Here is a 16,496-nt window from a genome sequence, read left to right as displayed (position 1 = left end):
GCCGAGTCTCCAATTCACCCAGCCTGGCCTCCAAAGCTATGAATAAGCTACACTTATTACAAGTACCGTTACTGCTAAAGGAGGCCGAGGAATAACTAAACATTTCACACCCAGAGCAGAAAAGTGCGGGAGAGACAGGAGAAGCCGCCATGCTAAATCGGCTAAGAGCTAGTAGCTGCGCTAAGCTAGCAGATTCCTTAAAACACGCAAAGTGAATAATGTGTAAATAATTTAGAGGTGATTCAGCAGAAGGAGTGCTTTAGTTAAGGCACGTGAAGATTACACTGGGAAACAAATCGTTATCTAGATAACTAGATCAATCTAACTGCGCAGATTAAACAGCTAACAGATACAGCAAAACACCGCTGTGCTCCGGAACAGGAAGTGATACAATACCGCAGTGAGAGCCAACCACCAGTAGAGGCAAGCAAGAGCAATGTGATGTGATTTCGCAGATGTGATTTCTTCACATCTGCGAGGCATTAATTTTCTTGGTTTGGAACCAAGATTTTGCTTGTGTACTAGTGTGCTTGGGGTCATTGTCTTGTTGAAACACCCATTTCAACGGCATGTCCTCTTCAGCATAAGGCAACATGACCTCTTCAAGTATTTTGACATATCCAAACTGATCCATGATACCTGGTATGCGATATATCGGCCCAACACCATAGTAGGAGAAACATCCCCATATCATGATGCTTGCACCACCATGCTTCACTGTCTTCACTGTGAACTGTGGCTTGAATTCAGAGTTTGGGGGTCGTCTCACAAACTGTCTGCAGCCCTTGAACCCAAAAAGAACAATTTTACTCTCATCAGTCCACAAAATATTCCTCCATTTCTCTTTAGGCCAGTTGATATGTTCTTTGGCAAATTGTAACCTCTTCTGCACGTCTTTTATTTAACAGAGGGACTTGGGGATTCTTGCAAATAAATTAGCTTCACACAGGCGTCTTCTAACTGTCACAGCACTTACAGGTAACTCCAGACTGTCTTTGATCATCCTGGAGCTGATCAATGGGTGAGCCTTTGCCATTCTGTTTATTCTTTTATCCATTTTGATGGTTGTTTTCCATTTTCTTCCACGCGTCTCTTTTTTTTTTTTGTCCATTTTAAAGCATTGGAGATCATTGTAGATGAACAGCCTATAATTTTTTTGCACCTGCGTATACGTTTTTCCCCTCTCCAGTCAACTTTTTAATCAAACTACGCTGTTCTTCTGAACAGTGTCTTGAACGTCCCATTGTCTTCAGGCTTTCAAAGAGAAAAGCATGTTCAACAGGTGCTGGCTTCATCCTTAAATAGGGGACACCTGATTCACACCTGTTTGTTCCACAAAATTGACGAACTCACTGACTGAATGCCACACTACTATTATTGTGAACACCCCCTTTTCTACTTTTTTTTTTTACTAATAGCCCAATTTCATAGCCTTAAGAGTGTGCATATCATGAATGCTTGGTCTTGTTGGATTTGTGAGAATCTACTGAATCTACTGGTACCTTGTTTCCCATGTAACAATAAGAAATATACTCAAAACCTGGATTAATCTTTTTAGTCACATAGCACTACTATTATTCTGAACACTACTGTACACATCTTCATGGCTAAGTGATCCATTGGTGCTGATTACAAAATAATGTAAATGTGATTTAATTTTAAGCCACCATTTTTACAAATCCTAGATGGTCACTATAGTGGCTTCCAGGAAAGTGGAATGGTCCATTTTCTGATTGACAATGTTTTGCACTTCTCAGAAATGTATAGTTTTAGAAATCTCTATGAAATTCCAACAAAAACTAGTATCTGAACATAGTGAACGTGACTAAAAACAGTCTAGGCATTTTTTGTGTGTGATGAAACTGTACAGAATTAGATTAGATTAATTACAATTGCAATTCAATTTATTTCATTTATATAGCACCAAATCGCAACAAAGCTGTATCTAAGCACTTCACATAAGTAAGGTCTAAACTTACCAAACCCTACAGCAAGCACACAGGTGACAGTGGTAAGGAAAAACTCCCTCTGATGATTTGAGGAAGAACCCTCAAGCAGACCAGACTGTTGAACGGTAGCATGGCCCAAGCAGAGGGCAGAGAGAAAAAAAAGACAGAATCAGGCATCGGAAAGACAACAAATACAGTATAATATGTCAGCATTAAGCAACAAGAAAAACAGAAGAAATACTAAGGTGATCACTGACACTACCCTAAGCTTCACTAAAAGACCCAGACTTTAGATAAAGTTGAGGCCGCGGCCCAATCCGTTTCCTAATAAAATTAATTTAAAAGGGTAAAAAGCATAGTAACATACTATGCCAGGATGCTAGCCATACGAAAGGGAAAATAAGTGCGTCTGAAGTCTGGACTTGAAAGTCTCTGCAGAATCTGACTAATTTCTTGATGCAGGGAGATCATTCCACAGAACAGGGGCACGATAAGAGAAAGCTCTGTGATCCGCAGACTTTCTATTCACCCTAGGGACACAAAGTAGTCCTGCACCCCGAGAACGCAGATTAGATAGAACTTTATTAATCCCTTGGGAAGACTCCCTCAGGGAAATAGAGGTTAGATAGCATTGTATAGCAGCACACAGGGTAAGAAGCACACAGAGTATCAAAAGTGAATGTAAAAAAAAAAAAAACAATTTGCAAATGTAAATGCCAGAAATACTGCTTGCGACTGGTTTACTGGCTGCTACTGTAGCTCTCCTTCCTGTCCTCTGTCTTTCTGTAAATATACAGTTCAGTATTTTTATTATTTTTGTAAGTTCGAAAGGGAAAAACATCAGTCCTGTTTATGACAAACAAAAGATGCCAGATGATCTCACTGGACAGTTAGCAGTGATGGATGTAGCCATCACTTGTCATTAACATAAGACACTTCATCACTAATCCTTTATCAGTATTAAAGGAGGAATAAAATTGTGCTGCAGTTCCTCAACACGAGCATTCAATTATTTTTACCACCTGTCAGCAGCTGCTGTCTTGAAATGATAGGAAAATATCCTGGAAAGGTCCTGTAAAATGATCATGGTTTCTTCTTTATATCTTGGTATTTTTGTGGGCTTTCGCAATGTTGTAAGTTCCAGTGACTCTCTTCAGCATTGTACTTGGTTCTTTTGTCCACCAGGTGACCCACTTCTGCCTGCCTCAGTTGTTGCCGCTGCTCAAACACAGCATGTCATACCTCCATGAGATTTTTGAGTTCTACGAAGAGATCCTGACTTGCCGCTACCCGTACTCCTGCTTCAAAACGGTCTTTGTGGACGAAGCGTATGTGCAGGTGTCCTCCTATGCTTCCATGAGCATCTTCTGGTATGACTTGTATATTTATGCAGCCACATAAACTATGCTAACACAAAATGTGTTCCGAGTTGTCTTTACAGAAGTATTTTTACAGTAGCATGATTTTATGGTCCCCACATTGACTATATAAGGCCACGCACAAGTGTGTTTGAGGCACATCCACTTTTTCACAGTGTCCATTGAATCTGCAAAGTGGAGTCAGTGGATACCCTGATTGCAGGAACTGAGAAGTTCAGTGAGGAATTGGAGTGTGAGTTTCCAGTTGTCCTGGTCCAAGACTAAGATCTGGGTTTTTAATGACTTCCTGGACATCAGAAGTGTATTTGTTGGCCAAGATAGGGTGGAACTGTTGAACTTCATTCACTTATCTCGGCAGTGACATTCATATCTTTGGGTCTTCAGTATTTGTGGTAGACAGACGCCTGGGCAGAGCTTATAGAGTCATGAGGCCACTGGACAGAGGTGTTTGTTGATGCCAATATCTTTGCAGGAGAATGAAGTGTCGTGTCACAGACTGAGCTGTGACCCTTACGCAGTCAATGGCGTGTAGGCAGCAATTAGCCGGCATTTAACAACTATGCTGCACTGACGCCGACTGTGTTTCACTCTTCATCCATCTGTATGTATTGTTTTCATTTTCCTGGTTCATTATTTACCGTCATTAATCACCATTTGCCATAACTTTTACCTAGTATTGTGACTAAGAGTGCAGGGAAAGGCCTACCGGCATTTCTTACAGCTGACAAGATGGCTAACAGGAAGAAGACTACTGAAGATAAGGAAGATGGAGCAATAGGCGGCGCCACTGAGACGGGAGTGCCTACTCCACAGCCTGCCACAACAGACATAGCCATTGATCGACTTGCCATGATGTTCCAGTCGTTTATGGAAGTGCAGCGTGCCAGAGATGAGCGAATGGAGAGAGATGCATCCAAGCAAGCCCAGGAGGTCAAGGTCCTGACGCATCAGGTGACACAGCTGCAGCTGGACTTGAAGACAGGCCGAGCCACAACCCCACCACCATCCCTGGACACTTCAACGCCTGAACCACCACCAGTGACCACTGTGACCACCGAGGGGCGTCTACCAAAAATGGCCAAGCTGGAAGAGGCTGATAACATTGAGCACTACTTGACCACCTTCGAAAGGCTAGCCACAGCTTTTGACTGGTGAAGAGCGACCTGGGCCGTGCACCTTATCCCGTTGCTGACTGGGAAGGCCCGCAGTGCTTTCGTTGCCATGAACCCAAATGACACAACCGACTACGATCGCTTGAAGGAGGCAGTGTTGAAGAAATATGAAATCAACGCTGAGATATATCGGTAGCAGTTCAGAGCCCTGGACACCAGTTCGACTGAGACGCCACAGGAGCTGTATGTCCGACTGAAGGACCTGTTCTGTAAGTGGACCGGATATGAGAAGAGCAGTAAAGAGAACCTGATGGAGATGCTGGTGCTGGAGCAGTATCCACGCGTACTATATCCAGATGTGAGGACCTGGGTCAGGGAGCGTAACCCGAAGACTGCCGCAGAAGCCGCAGTACTGGTGGAGAGCTATGTGGCTGCGCACAGAGGTCCCCGAGGCTACCTCTACGCTGGAGTGCTGGAGCAGAGCACCCGGGGTAAGTCTGTTGCATTTGGGAAGGGAGTTGGTTCTGGTACGGCTAATAGTCACAGCCTTAGTAGAGCCCCACCACCACCCCCCACAGACCGTGCTAGACCCCAGAGCATTTCCTGTTATAATTGTGGCCAGGAAGGTCATAAGAGCCCTGCTTGCCCCCTGAGAAAGTCAAAGTACAGCCACTTATGCTATGTTCCCCACCACTCCTTTAAATATCCTGGAGAGCAGAGATCCCGTTATCACCATTGAGCTAAATGGTAAATCTGTTAAAGCATTGGTGGATACTGGATGTTCACAGACACTAGTGCAGGCTGACCTAATCCCCCTAGAGGTCCGCAACTGCAATGACAAGCTGACCATCTCTTGTGTACATGGAGATAAAAGTGAGCAAGACACAGCCGATGTGTATGTCAGAGTGCAGGGACAGACATACTTGCTAAGGGTAGGACTGGTGTCTAAGTTGCCATATCCTGTGTTGCTAGGCCAGGATCTTCCAGTGTTACTTGAGTTGGTGAATAGAACCACTTTGTGTGGTGTTGTGACAAGAGCACAGGCTAGGGAGCAGCAAGCAGAGTTGACAGACTTGCCATATTATGGCGAAGAGGTTCCTGTTAAGTCCACACCGAGTAGGCAGCAGAGGTGTGATAGGCGTAGACAGACTGTTGAAGACACTTTGAATCAAAAAGACGTGCAGACAGAGAATATTGACCCCCCTGAATTGACGGATGTGAATTTTACTGGTAATCTGGCAGAGGAGCAGCGTGCAGACCCCACACTGAAACAGAGTTTTAAGAAAGCTGAAGAAGGTGTTGGTTATGTTCCTATGTTAGGTAAGGAGGGCTACACTGTGCAAAATGAGCTACTGTGTAGACAGAGTGAGGATGGAATGCAATTGTTGATCCCAAAGAAGTACCGTAGGCAGGTGCTGGAATTGGGTCACACTGTACCCTGGGCTGGACACTTGGCCTACTTGAAAACATTACAGAGAGTAAGCAAACGTTTTTACTGGCCAGGTTTGTTCTCTGATGTTAAAGAATTTTGTAAGTCTTGTCCTCAGTGTCAGCTGTCAGGAGGTAAAAACTTTGCCCGTACCCCATTGATCCCCTTACCTGTTATTGACACGCCATTTGAGAGGATAGCTGTTGATGTGGTAGGCCCTCTTGAAAAGAGCAAGTCAGGGAATAGATTTATCCTGGTATTATGTGATTATGCCACAAGATACCCCAAAGCCTTTCCCCTGAGAGATGTTACAGCCAAGCGAGTTGCAACAGCCATGCTGCAGCTCTTCTCTAGAGTAGGGGTACCCCATGAAGTGCTTACCGATCAGGGCCCCAACTTTATGAGTAAGACCCTCAGGCAGGTTTATGATACCTTTAGGCATTAGGCGTATCAGAACCACTCCTTACCATCCACAGACCGACGGACTTGTTGAACGGTTCAACCAGACCCTTCTCAACATGCTTCAGAAGTTTGTGGAAGACTCTGGCAAGGACTGGGACCAGTGGCTACCATACTTGCTCTTTGCCTACAGAGAAGTCCCCCAGGCGTCAACAGGATTTTCCCCCTTCGAGCTCCTGTTTGCGCACCAGGTTCGAGGTCCCCTTGATGTGCTGAAAGAGACTTGGGAGGGCGAGATGTCTGCTGGCACGAACATCATCTCGTATGTGCTGAAGATGAGGGAGAAACTTGCTGCTGCATCTACCCTGGCACAGGAGAACCTGCAGAAGGCGCAAGAGAGACAAAAGACATGGTACGATCATTCTGCCAGAACACGCTGCTTCCAGGCTGGTGACAAGGTCCTGTTGCTGCTGCCCAGCTCTGAGAACAAACTGCTGGCAAAGTGGCAGGGGCCGTACACTGTTACCAGGCAGATGGGACCGGTGACGTACGAGATTCACATGCCAGACCATCGTAAGAAGCACCAAGTCTACCACGTGAACATGCTGAAGAAGTGGACTGAGCGTCAAGAGCACCAGCCAGAGGTGTCTGCCCTGTTCATCCGTGCCATTGAGGAAGAGGAGGAGCACAGCGAGCAGTACCTACCGTGCTGGGGCGAAGGCTCTACACTGGACTTGAGCCACTTGTCCAATGACCGTCAGCAGGAGCTGACCGCCATCTTACCCGAGGGTCTCTTCTTGGAGAGGCCGGGACGGACGGAGATGGTGGTGCACCGCATAACCCTGAAAGACCAGCAGCCGGTGAGACAGCCATGCTACCGGGTTCCAGAGAGCCTGCTGCCCGTGCTGAAGGATGAGTTGGACATGATGCTGGAGCTGGGGGTGATCGAGCCATCCTCCAGTGAGTGGAGCAGCCCCATCATCCTTGTCCCCAAGAAGGATGGCAACCTGAGGTTCTGCCTGGACTGCAGGAAGGTCAACGGCCAGTCCGAGTTTGACCCTTACCCCATGCCGAGGGTTGATGATTTGGTCAAGCGCCTCGGCAAAGCCAAGTACTTGACCACCATTGACCTGTGCAAAGGGTATTGGCAAGTGCCGTTGGCTGAGAACAGCAAGAAGCTGACGGCTTTCAGGACACCTTTTGGCCACTACCAATTCACGGTGCTCCCTTTTGGATTGCATGGAGCGCATGCAACGTTCCAGAGATTGATGGACAGGCTCCTCAGAGGGACTGAGGGCTTTGCCGCCGCCTACCTGGATGACATTTGCATATACAGCTCCACATGGGAGGAGCATTTGCAACACCTGCAGCTGGTCCTCTCCTTGGTGAAGGAGGCGGGCCTGACCATCCATCCTGAAAAGTGCATGCTGGCCAGGGAGGAGACAGCGTACCTTGGCTACATGTTTGGCCGGGGTGTCATTCGGCCTCAAGCTGGGAAAGTTGAGGCCATCAAGGCCGCTGAGCGCCCCACCACCAAGAAACAGGTGCACTCTTTCCTGGGCTTGGTTGGGTGGTATAGACGCTTTATACCCAACTTTTCAGAGAGAGCGGTCCCACTGACTGAGGTCACACGTAATAGTCAGCCTAACAAGGTGGCATAGACTGACGAGTGTGAGGCAGCATTTCAGGGCTTGAAGGACTCCTTGTGTAGGGAGCCTGAGCTGCTCAGCCCAGACTTCAACAAGACTTTCACTGTCCAAACTGATGCCTCAGACCGAGGCCTTCGTGCGGTGTTGCTGCAAGAGGAAGATGGACATTTGCGACCTGTGGCTTACATCAGCCGCAAACTGCTGCCGCGGGAGTGTAACTACTCCACAGTCGAGAAAGAATGTCTCGCTATTAAGTGGGCATTGGACTCTTTTAAATATTATTTGTTGGGGAGGAAATTTATTTTAGAGACTGACCACAGGGCATTGTCTTGGTTAGGACGCATAAAGGATACTAACTCAAGGATCACTAGGTGGTTCCTTGCTGTACAGGTCTGGGAAGCTGAATACCACTGCAGACTTCCTTTCTAGGATGCCCCAGGGGGCATCTTCAGAACAGGGGGGGGAAATGTCACAGACTGGGCTGTGACGCTTACGCAGTCAATGGCGTGTAGGCAGCAATTAGCCAGCATTTAACAACTGTGCTGCACTGACGCCGACTGTGTTTCACTCTTCGTCCATCTGTATGTATTGTTTTCATTTTCCTGGTTCATTATTTACCATCATTAATCACCATTTGCCATAACTTTTACCTAGTATTTGTGACTAAGAGTGCAGGGAAAGGCCTACCGGCATTTCTGCAGTGTGTTTATTTCCACCGCGTTTCAAAACGCGCATCTTATACAGTTACTCATTATCAAAATTCATCTGTTTTAGTGATCTTTAAAACACTGGTAAAACATTTCTGTAACAGTTTAAGCTTACTCACCAAAGTTACCAGCATGCAGGTACTTCCTTGTTTGGGGCAAACCGAGTGAATGTTCCATTCAGTGTAAATACAGGGGTTAGGCTGAGTAAACTATTTTAGATAGGGGTGTTTTATCTGGTGATGTTCATATTCCATTTTATTATGCTTAGAATGGGTTTTTGGTTAAAGGAAATGGTGTTGGGTGTTAATGTATTTTGTTTGTATTTCTTTGGGTTGTTATTTTGTGCTTATGTTACTGTTATTTAGTTGATTGATTGATTTTGTGAATGGAGCTTACCTGTGGGAGGGTCGGAGGGGAAGGTTGTGTCTCAGTGAACGTGTATGTAAGTAGTGGCCCAGAGTCTTTGATAGGTATAGTCTGGCACTCTTGCTCATTTGTTTTTTGATGCCCATCTTGGGATGCACTGTAAATATTTGCACTTTTAGAAAATAGGAAAAGAAGAAAAAGAAATGTTTTTAGTTGGGAAAACTGTCTCTTGTCCACTCCGTCGCCGGTCTTCCTGCTACATGAAGGTCCAAGTCTTTTAGTGTCCTGATGCTTCCTGTCTTGCGCTGTGGTTGTGAGACTTTAATCATTGACCTTAGGTGATGGCTGAATGTCTTTGGTGTTAGGTCTGGTTATAGGATCCTTGGGCACTGGTGGGATGACTTTGTGTTCAGCTCGTGGTTGCTGAGGCAGACTCAGATGAAAAGTATCACTTACACTGTGAGATTGTCATCTTCGACTTTTTGAAAGGTGGTGCATTTCTCTGTGCAGGTGTCTCCGCGTTCAGGACCCCTGTAGCTAGAGATGGCCAAGAGGAGATGCTTATGCTTCACCTGACTGCAGTAGATAGACAGTTACTTTCGAGCAGTGAGGGTGGACCTGTGATCTGGCTGGGTGGTTGCCAATCAAGACCCAAGCCAGTTCCATGATGTTGTGAATGTGTCAACACGTGACACCAGTGCATAGTCCCAGAGTTGACTTGACAAGTCCACCTTGCTGTGTATATAACCTCAGTGCCACATCATTTGCACACAGAGGTTGTATTTAGTCTAGTCGGGCTGTATTCTACAACAAGCACAAAGCAACGCAAAGCCCACTTGATGCCGGTGACATTTTTACACCCAGGGACCGTGTCCTTTAAATAATAATACTTCTTGCTCTCCTTTGACCGTGTTGGTCTAAATATCAGGTGTAGTCAAGCACAGAGCTGGTGCATCGTCTTCCATCACCAGAAAGCATTTGTGCCGTAGATCACCTAAAACCTGGTCTTCAGTCCAGAACTGTCTCACACTGCACAGAGAGTTTCATAAGCGCCTTCACAACACACGTACACTCTCTCTGCACCTATCTCATTTTGTAAAAATACTTCTTGTAGGAATTATTTTCTAAAGGATTTGTTATTCTTGTTATTAATGGTATTATCAGGCAAAATCTACATCATTGATGAAGGGATTTTTGAGCTGCTTTTGTCAGACTGTGATGTTGCCTGTGTTTTGTCAGTACGAACCTGCTCCACAGTCCCATGATCATCGACCAGACCCCGCTGACTCGCCGCTGTCTGGCCCAGGCCTTGGCACAACAATTCTTTGGCTGTTTTATCTCCAGAATGTCTTGGTGAGGCTCAGAACTTTAAATTATTTAATATTAAAATGCCAGTAAGGCACCCAAAGCAGGCAGAGGGAAGGTTTAAGAATTTTGTGTGGAGTCGAATCTATCAACTAATAGAAAGTTTGTACACGGTGATGTCTTATTCCTGTTGTCTTCTGTAGGGCTGATGAGTGGGTGTTGAAGGGAATCTCAGGCTACATCTATGGCCTTTACCTGAAGAAGACCTTTGGTGTTAATGACTACCGACATTGGATCAAGGAGGTATTGATTATTGTGATTATATTTTCACACTGACTTGCCTTTGGGGATCCTCTTCATTAAAATTATGCACTGAATTTGTTTCAGATTACTTTTCTCAGTTTGTTATGCTTTTTTCTTTCTTTTTTTTTTCTTGTAGGAACTGGACAAAATTGTGGAATATGAGCTTACGATGGGAGGGGTTCTGCTGCATCCGACCTTCATTGGAGGCAAAGAAAAGGACAAGTAAAGGAAAAAAAATTGTGAAAAGCATCTCACAGATGATAACTAATTACCCTTCTGGATTTTTAGACCTACATAACGGCAGTAGCCGATGTTAATAGAGAACATGTCAGTCCTATATTGGCCCATTGGTGCCTGCACTTACCTCTGGATTCTGCAGCGGCAAGCGGATGAGAGTCTGCTCTCCCCCTGCACCGACACCAGTCCAGTGCAGGTTACTTCCCCAGTCGAGGCTCATGCCCATTTACAACTGGATGGATGTTTAGACTTTTTTTACTTGCGTATCAGCAACAGCTAATATTAATGATTGATAGAAATTACGTCCAATAGATATTCAGTGATTTTAAAATGTTTGTCTGTCTAACCCTCGACATGTTTTAAAGAACACTGGCAGTAAAAATTCTGATTTGTTTTAAAACATAATTCTTATATGCAGTTTGTCCAATTGCATATGGGTTCTGAAAATAGAAAAACTTATTTCTGTTAAACCCCATGAGTTCAAGCTGAAAGACTACAGTAATGGCACATCTTGATTGTATCATTTTAAAGACATCGTGGTGGTTTACAGAGACAGAATTACAAAAATTGTCACTGTCTAAATAATTATGGGCTGGACTGTAGAAAGCAGGTAATCATCAACTTTGGTGTTCATGGGATTTATTTTATTTAACGTTTCTGCTCTGTGACATCACGTTACAGAAATCATCTCTTAGTTTCCACACTGATGTCATAGGTTTTCACATAAATTTCTCAGTCTGGTGTAGTTACTAAAATGCAATTTTTTTTTTTTTTTTTTTTTATTCCACATAACACCTGAGAAGAGATGCTTCAGCCCTGTTTTATCAGCATTGCACCGACATGTATTTGTGGGTTAAAGTAGCTGTAAGACATTTTTGCTGTTTTTTTTTTTTGTTTTGTTTTTTTTTGTCTGAGGCACTGATTGTGTTTTTGTTTCCACAGTCCAACTCCCCACCTTCACTTTTCCATCAAACATCCTCACACGCTGTCGTGGGAATACTACAAGATGTTTCAGTGTAAGGCCCACCTGGTGATGAGGCTGATTGAAAACCGGATCAGCATGGAGTTCATGCTGCAGGTCCGTCACAGGCGGGATCCTCCCTGTTCTTAATAAGAGGTTCAGTCTTATTTTCATCTCAGAATTCTCTCTCCACCATCAGGTTTTTAACAAGCTGCTCAGTCTGGCCAGTACGGCCTCGTCTCAGAAGTACCAGAGTCACATGTGGAGCCAGATGCTTCTCTCTACTCATGCTTTCCTCAAATCCATTTCCAACGTCTCTGGCAAAGACATCGGCCCCCTCATCAAACAATGGGTGTATCCTTATCTGTTTTTTGCTGGGTTTTTGTTTTTGTTTTTTTTTGTTTTTTACATTTAAAAAGTTACCAATGGAACACACTCATCACCTTCAGCTTTTGCATGTTTTAATAATTTTATGACATCAAATCTAAATAAAATCATTCAAACTTTCTTTATACTATGTTTAACAGTTAAGACCTTAGAACACATGGGGAAAAACAAATCTGTACAAGGGTAATATAAAACGCAACAAGGCGATCAGAGATAGGAGAGTTCACCCTATCACCCAGCACCCAGTTCACCCAGCAACTAGTGGAATATAACAATTAATGAGATATTCTTTGATGATATTCTTACCAACAGTTCAACCTTTCTTTGTGTTTCTTTGTGATGAGCAACGCCAACATATTGTAATTATTATACAACCCCAATTCCAATGAAGTTGGGACATTGTGTGAACTGAAAATAAAAACAATACAATGATCTGCAAATCCTCTTCAACCTGTATTCAATTAAATACACCACAAAGACAAGATATTTAATATTCAAAATGATAGACTTTTTTGTTTTTGTGCAAATATTTGCTAATTTTGAAATGGATGCCTGCAACACATTTAAAAAAAGTTGGGACAGGGGCAACAAAAGAAAGTTGATGAATGCTCAAAGAACACCTGTTTGGAACATTCCACAGGTGAACAGGCTAATTGGAAACAGGTGAGTGTCATGATTGGGTATAAAAGGAGCATCCCCAAAAGGCTCAGCGTTCACAAGCAAAGATGGGGTGAGGATCACCACTTTGTGAACAACTTTGTGAAAAAAATAGTCCAACAGTTTAAGAACAATGTTTCTCAATGTTAATTTGCAAGGAATTTAGGGATTCCATCATCAACAGTCCATAATATAATCAGAAAATAATATAGTAAGTAATAGTAAATGGCAAGGCCGAAAACCAACATTGAATGCCTGTGCCCTACGATCCCTCAGGCAGCACTGCATTAAAAACCGACATTTGTGTAAAGAATCTTACCGCATGGGACTCAGGAACATTTCAGAAAACCATTGTCAGTTAACACAGTTTGTCGCTACATCTACAAGTGCAAGTTAAAACTCTACCATGCAAAGTGAAAGCCATACATCAACAACATCCAGAAATGGCGCTGCCTTCTCTGGGCCCGTGCTCATTTGAAATGGACAGACGCAAAGTGGAAAAGTGTGCTGTGGTCTAATGAGTCCACATTTCAAATTGTGTTTGGAAATCATGGACGTTGTGTCCTCCAGACAAGAGGAAAAAGACCATCCAGATTGTTACCAGCACAAAGTTCAAAAGCCAGCATCTGTGATGGTATGGGGGTGTGTTAGTTCCCATGGCATGGGCAACTTACACATCTGTGATGGCACCATCAATTCTGAAAGGTACATCCAGGGTTTGGAGCAACACATGTTGCCATCCAAGCAACGTCTTTTTCAGGGACGTCCCTGCTTATTTCAGCAAGACAATGTCAACATTCTGCACGTGTTACAACAGCGTGGCTTCGTAGTAAAAGAGTGCGGGTACTAGACTGGCCTGTCTGCAGTCCAGACTTGTTGCCCATTGAAAATGTGTGGCGCATTATGAAGCACAAAATATGACAACGGAGACTCCGGACTGTTGAACAACTGAAGTTGTAAATCAAGCAAGAATGGGAAAGAATTCCACCTACAAAGCTTCAACAATTAGTGTCCTCAGTTCCCAAATGCTTATTGAGTGTTATTAGAAGGAAAGATGATGTAACACAGTGGTAAACATACCACTGTTTCAGCTTTTTTGAAATGTGTTGCAGGCATCATTTCAAAATGAGCAAATATTTGCACAAAAACAGTAAAGTTTATCAGTTTGAACATTAAATATCTTGTCTTTGTGGTGTATTCAATTGAATATAGGTTGAAGAGGATTTGCAAATCATTGTATTCTCTTTTTATTTACATTTCACACAGCGTCCCAACTTCATTGGAATTGGGGTTGTATTTAAAACGACAAAACATGCCACAGCACGCCCGACAACATTCAGTGACTCATCTGTGCAGCATGATCATAACTTTGATAATATTTTCCTCATTTTGTGCATGCCACAACATGCACAAGAACAACAAGAGCAGTCAGATTTCTGATGCCAGTCCAGATCTGGATCACCTCTAAAATTTAATGGAAACTTCCATGCCCTAATGTCTATCTGTGGTGCAAATTTGGTGAATCTATGAAGTGGTTTTGAAGAAATCCCTCAAAGCCTATATAAAGTGAAATCTTGATCCAGGATCCAGATCACCTCCAAAATTCAGTGGAGTCTTCCATGCCCTAATATCTGTCTGTGGTGCAAATTTGGTGAGAATCCATAAAGTAGTTTTGACATTATCCTTCAAATCAATCTTGATCCAGAATCCAAATTTGGATCTGGATCCCCTCCAAAATTTAATGGAGTCTTTCATGGCCTAATATGTATCTGTGTTGAAATCTTTGTCAAATTCTGTGAAGTAGTTTTGACGTAATCCTTCAAAGCGTACATAAAGTGAAATCTTGACCCATAATCTAAATTCAGATGCAGATCATTTCCAAAATTCAGTGGAGTCTTCCGTGCCCTAATATCTATCTGTGGTGCCAAAATTGGTGAAAATCCATGAAGTAGTTTTGACGTAATCCTTCAAAGACTATATAAAGTGAAATCTTGATTAGGGATGGGCATCGAGAATCGGTTCCTTTCGAGTATCGTTAAGAAATGATTCGATCCACCGACATCAATAAGCTTTTTACTTAACGATTCCCTTATCGGCCTTCAGAGTGCCCGTTGTTTTTGGGGATGTTTGTCAGGAAAATTATCATTTCTCTACATTGATTCCAGACCCTGCAGCGGGTCTGGAATCAACTTTTCTGCAGTGCAGCTTTGCTTTGAACCTTGAACCAATCGAAGCAGTGATTTGCAGATCGAAGCAATGCTTTGATCATTGTTTCGTTGATTAATTTTTTCTTTCGCTTTCCCCCGCTAAAACCCTAAAGAGCATATGGCTGTGAGTATTGTTTACCTTTTTTATGTTAAACTGACCTGTTATGGTCTTCTGAAACAGTTGATACAAATCCTGGCAAAAATTATGGAATCACCGGCCTCGGAGGATGTTCATTCAGTTGTTTAATTTTGTAGAAAAAAAGCAGATCACAGACATGACACAAAACTAAAGTCATTTCAAATGGCAACTTTCTGGCTTTAAGAAACACTATAAGAAATCAGGAAAAAAAAATTGTGGCAGTCAGTAACGGTTACTTTTTTAGACCAAGCAGAGGGAAAAAAATGTGGAATCACTCAATTCTGAGGAAAAAATTATGGAAATCATGAAAAACAAAAGAACGCTCCAACACATCACTAGTATTTTGTTGCACCACCTCTGGCTTTTATAACAGCTTGCAGTCTCTGAGGCATGGACTTAATGAGTGACAAACAGTACTCTTCATCAATCTGGCTCCAACTTTCTCTGATTGCTATTGCCAGATCAGCTTTGCAGGTTGGAGCCTTGTCATGGACCATTTTCTTCAACTTCCACCAAAGATTTTCAATTGGATTAAGATCCAGACTATTTGCAGGCCATGACATTGACCCTATGTATCTTTTTGCAAGGAATGTTTTCACAGTTTTTGCTCTATGGCAAGATGCATTATCATCTTGAAAAATGATTTCATCATCCCCAAACATCCTTTCAATTGATGGGATAAGAAAAGTGTCCAAAATATCAACGTAAACTTGTGCATTTATTGATGATGTAATGACAGCCATCTCCCCAGTGCCTTTACCTGACATGCAGACCCATATCATCAATGACTGTGGAAATTTACATGTTCTCTTCAGGCAGTCATCTTTATAAATCTCAATGGAACGGCACCAAACAAAAGTTCCAGCATCATCACCTTGCCCAATGCAGATTCGAGATTCATCACTGAATATGACTTTCATCCAGTCATCCACAGTCCATGATTGCTTTTCCTTAGCCCATTGTAACCTTGTTTTTTTCTGTTTAGGTGTTAATGATGGCTTTCGTTTAGCTTTTCTGTATGTAAATCCCATTTCCTTTAGGCGGTTTCTTACAGTTCAGTCACAGACGTTGACTGCAGTTTCCTCCCATTCGTTCCTCATTTGTTTTGTTGTGCATTTTCAATTTTTGAGACATATTGCTTTAAGTTTTCTGTCTTGACGCTTTGGTGTCTTCCTTGGTCTACCAGTATGTTTGCCTTTAACAACCTTCCCATGTTGTTTGTATTCGGTCCAGAGTTTAGACACAGCTGACTTTGAACAACCAACATCTTTTGCAACATTGCATGATGATTTACCCTCTTTTAAGAGTTT

At 43.2% G+C, this 16,496-nt stretch overlaps 1 protein-coding gene across 3 annotated transcripts in view; it reads left to right on the top strand.

Annotated features, from left to right (window-relative positions):
* taf2 (TAF2 RNA polymerase II, TATA box binding protein (TBP)-associated factor) overlaps positions 1–16,496 on the top strand; it is a 98,312-nt gene that overhangs the window by 16,521 nt on the left and 65,295 nt on the right. For all 3 annotated transcript variants that reach the window (XM_034173896.1, XM_034173894.1, XM_034173895.1), the window contains exons 8-13: positions 3,135–3,319; positions 10,230–10,343; positions 10,499–10,598; positions 10,735–10,820; positions 11,778–11,913; positions 11,996–12,150. In XM_034173896.1, the coding sequence (XP_034029787.1) occupies positions 3,135–3,319; positions 10,230–10,343; positions 10,499–10,598; positions 10,735–10,820; positions 11,778–11,913; positions 11,996–12,150 (776 nt within the window). The remainder of the gene's footprint in view (positions 1–3,134; positions 3,320–10,229; positions 10,344–10,498; positions 10,599–10,734; positions 10,821–11,777; positions 11,914–11,995; positions 12,151–16,496) is intronic.

Source organism: Thalassophryne amazonica, chromosome 7, assembly GCF_902500255.1.
Source record: "Thalassophryne amazonica chromosome 7, fThaAma1.1, whole genome shotgun sequence".
NCBI lineage: Eukaryota > Metazoa > Chordata > Actinopteri > Batrachoidiformes > Batrachoididae > Thalassophryne > Thalassophryne amazonica.
The sequence above is the reverse complement of the archived record's forward strand: the minus strand, read 5'-3'. Positions and strand labels throughout refer to the sequence as shown.